At 40.5% G+C, this 3988-nt stretch overlaps 1 protein-coding gene across 1 annotated transcript; it reads left to right on the forward strand.

The window, feature by feature from the left end:
* Nucleotides 1-1965: 1965 nt before the first annotated feature.
* LOC134459088 (uncharacterized) lies at nt 1966-3150 on the forward strand. Its single transcript, XM_063211422.1, has 2 exons — nt 1966-2208; nt 2293-3150. Exons 1-2 carry the CDS (start codon nt 2028-2030, stop codon nt 3078-3080), a joined length of 969 nt encoding a protein of 322 aa, XP_063067492.1. The 5' UTR covers nt 1966-2027; the 3' UTR covers nt 3081-3150.
* The last annotated feature ends 838 nt before the right edge of the window (nt 3151-3988 follow it).

Genomic DNA, 3988 nt, shown 5'->3' on the forward strand with positions numbered 1-3988 from the left:
AACTGAGAGTTGAAACTACCGGAGACCACTGAGTCATGTAGGCCTACTGTGCTTGACTGCATGCAGAGCTTGAGATCCGTTTGAAATGGCCTAAAGGAAGTTGGAGGGGGAGAGGCCCACAGGGAATAATGATGTAATAGGGAAGACTTATAGTTTTGGGGATAACTCTGCCTGTGAATAAGAGTGTGGAAAGTGCTCAAGAAGACTGTGAAAGAAAGACTTTGAGAGTCTTGGAACAAATGATTCAGCATCTTGTGATAGTAAGTCTTTCTCCATTGTTCTTCTCTACTCTATTCTTCCCACCCTTGCCAGGTTTGTTTTTGTTACACAGGTATGCCCGGACTGCAATGTGTGAGCTAACTTGATCACAACATCTATGTCCCCTGTAAGTACTCCAAAAAGCAAATGAGTTGCTATCGGATGACTATGAACGACGCCCACCAGTGGTGTAAAGTCTTGTGAATGCAGCTTAACATGTAGAGTATTCCTGATAATGGAATGTATTAGATCTAGTGACGAATATTAAAATATGTGAACAATAATGTACTACGAGAGGCTACACCAACAACCTGCATGCAGGAGGAAATTCCAAGAAGATGGTTAAGTGATACACCTGGATTAAAAATAAACCTTCAAATACAGTATATTCTGCAAGCATCTATAAAAAAATCTATTCTATTCTATTCTATTCTATTCTATTCTATTCTATTCTATTCTATTCTGCTAGCATTAGTTAAGAAAACTGGAGACTCCATGCTCTTTTATTAGCCAATTTACCACTCAAGCTTAAGTTAACCTGGTTTGCACTAAGCCACCATTTTTAAACTGTATTTACAAGATTTTGCTTGTATTTTGTGTATGCCGGCTTGGGGCCTAATCTCCCCACTGTTGATTTAACGTTGGTTAATGCTCTTGCTTACACCACATTCATCCTTCTCTTCCCCTGCAGTTTCTCTTTGTAAAGGCACACTTTGGTGTAAATGTGATTTACTTTTTCTAGAGGAGTCATAACATGATAACTTGCTCTTGCTTCTGCTGGGTAAAATGCTACAGTAATGGGGCCTTTGTGTGTGTGTGTGGATGTCTATGATGGAAACCAATTATAATGCATGTAGTCAGTGATCAACATTTAAGCCACAACACAGCTTTCTAGCCACCAAATGAAGAGAAATGTTCTTCTATACATGCTATGAATGTGCAAACACACCCTCTATCCTTTCCATTTCTCTTTGTCTTTCTCGCTTTCTCAGAGGAGGCACGCACGCACGCACGCACGCACGCACGCACACACACACACACAAGTGGTGTGGCTGATACACATCTTGCAAATCTTATGCACATCTTGGCCCATGCTAGAGACGAGGTCTTTTCCAGTTAAATTTGCCATTGAATGCTTATTATAAACTAAGCTAAATGTTTTATTATTATTATTATTATTATTATTATTATTATTATTATTATTATTAATAATAATAATAATATTAATATTACATGGCTCTTCTGTGGCTCTAACGGTATTGCACTGGGCTGCTACACTGGGTCATTTGCCGGATCCCTTGCCGTCTCTCTCTCTCTCGTTCACTTCAGATGTCTGCTCTCACACTATCCTGTCTGAAAAAATAAAGGTCCAAAAAGCCAAAAATATATAATAATAGTAATAATAATAATAAGAATAATAATAATAATAGTAATTATGATAAAAAAAAAATACATTTATGTCTTGATATATTTAATTAATTAATTAATTAATTAATTAATTAATTTATTTATTTAGTTGTTTATTCATTTTATCACTTGTGTTTCAGTCAACAGGAACTGCACCTTCTGCAATGAACATTCTTGGTGACATCATAATAGCTAGGCAACCAAAATGTTTTCATTAGAATGATGAGCTTTAGAATTTTGGAGGAATAGAATGTTCAAACTAGAATGTTGGCAAAATCTAGTCACTTCTCACATGAGCAAGCTGAAAGCAAGTCACTAGTGATAAACCTCTGCGATTTCTGAGCGATTTCTAAGGATTTTCAATGGCTTTTTGTCCGAAAACTTTCAACCAGAGTGGATCATGGATTGGGGCTGAACCCCGTACTCGATCTAAGCGAGTGTTTTCCCATGTCAACTCTGCTGAAGAAATGGGCATGGCCTCTCATTGGAGGCCCCAGTCTGAGCATCCATACAAATATGTGCGGGCAACACGTTTTTCTTCCAGTAAGAACATAATCTTTTATTACTTTTAATGTCAATAACCTTACCTATGTTACATGTGATTCTAATACATACTGTATATTGTAGGCAAGTATTGGAAGGAGTACCAAAAGAGGCAAGCCGCTTCCAAGGAGCAGCAGTACCATGGTATGACCAATCTACCAACCTCAGCACCTCAGACCCTGAGATTTGTGGGCAACTTGATCCACCCTCAGTCCACCAGCGTCAGAGCTAGCCAGCTGGCCTCCACCGGACCTGTGGTGACTCCAATGAGGAAGGACATTTCCTTTGCGAGGCCTGCTCTTCCCAACATGGCTACAACCTGCCCATCCAACATGAACAACCTCATCCCTACATCTGATGGCACAGCTGCTTTGCTGAGCCAGTTTGGACCCCTAAAGTTTGTGGGGAATGTCAATCTGCCAGCAGGGGGTTTTCATCAGCAGAACATCAAGCCAGTCCAGTCAGCTGGCATCATGACCCACAGAGGACTAGCACCTCCAAGGGTCGACATCATGTCGTCCACGTCTGCAGCTCCTGCGAGCCTCTCCACTGGGGCCTTTGGTGGAGCCCTGACTCACTCTCAGACCGCTGGCTTTCACTACAGCAAAGATGACCTTCTGAAGATGATCAATCTCCATGGTGAAATGATGGTCAAGTACAGAGAGCTGAGGGGTAAGGCTGAGGACATCACAAAGCTGATGATGCAGTCAGTGTGCCCTACTGAGCGTCAGGAGAAGACAGAGAACAAGGCAAAGGCATTGGATGATCTCACTTGGGGTATTGTTCTTCCTGAGGATGCTATGGAGAAACTTGAGGCTATTCCTGGCATTTTGGACTTGGCAAGAGAGATGGGCTTCCTCCCTTTGTGTTAAAGACTTTTAATTTGATTCACATTTAAAATGTCATCATGCACTATTATAATTGTTATTGTTTTTGTATTATTATTATTATTATTATTATTATTAGTATTATTATTAAATTATATTTGTAGCCTTATTTACGTGTCCTGTCAGTGTTTTTAAGTCTTAAATTGTCTTGTCAATTGATTATATCTCACGAGAGAACACACCCAGCACACTTGACGAACAGCAATGCAGTACTTTATAAGTGAAATTCCACTATTGCTCAAAAAGGCAAAGGTAAACATTTGTGAATGGGCAGCATGAATTCTGCAAACCAACTACAAAAAATATTACACAGTGAACCTTTAAAGAAATCTATCAAATAAATACACATGCCGTACCTCTGGGATATTACAATTTGGCTATAGGCAACCCCATTAGCCTATTTGCATTATCAACACATTTCAGGATTAAAAAATCAAATAAAAAAGATAATGATGTGTTTTTAAAACTGAACACAAATAAATACACACATATGCATTCCCACATTCACACACCAGCTCTGCCGTGCGAAGCCAATTGTCTGGGGTTCACCTGAAAAAGTGCACAAACAGGGGCGGTCCTAGGGCTGGGCCGACCGGGCTATGGGGCACCTAAGTCTCCACCCCTTCCGGACGGCTCGTGGGGCTGGGAACGCAAAAACTTTTGACTGGGCTGTAATGGACTGATCAAAGCTATTTTCCAATCCACCTCGCATTTCCCCACCGATCACACATATGTTGTGCCTCAGAATTAATAACAACTAATGGTGGGCTTGTTGACTTCACTTGGCAAGCGATTTTTGAGTTGTGTGTGTGCAAAAATATGTAATTATTTGGACTACACAGCAGACGTCGCATGTCCGACGTGCAGCCACTTAAGCCGCGCTGCAGCGATAG

Source organism: Engraulis encrasicolus, chromosome 11 (assembly GCF_034702125.1).
Source record: "Engraulis encrasicolus isolate BLACKSEA-1 chromosome 11, IST_EnEncr_1.0, whole genome shotgun sequence".
In the NCBI taxonomy this organism is placed as follows: Eukaryota; Metazoa; Chordata; class Actinopteri; order Clupeiformes; family Engraulidae; genus Engraulis; species Engraulis encrasicolus.

What these genes read in the sequence shown, in the direction of transcription:
- LOC134459088 (XM_063211422.1), top strand. Translation starts at nt 2,028, where the DNA reads ATGGCTTTTTGTCCGAAAACTTTCAACCAGAGTGGATCATGGATTGGG. An exon ending in GGCAACACGTTTTTCTTCCA is followed by an intron (nt 2,209 to 2,292) that starts GTAAGAACATAA and finishes TGTATATTGTAG; the next exon opens with GCAAGTATTGGAAGGAGTAC.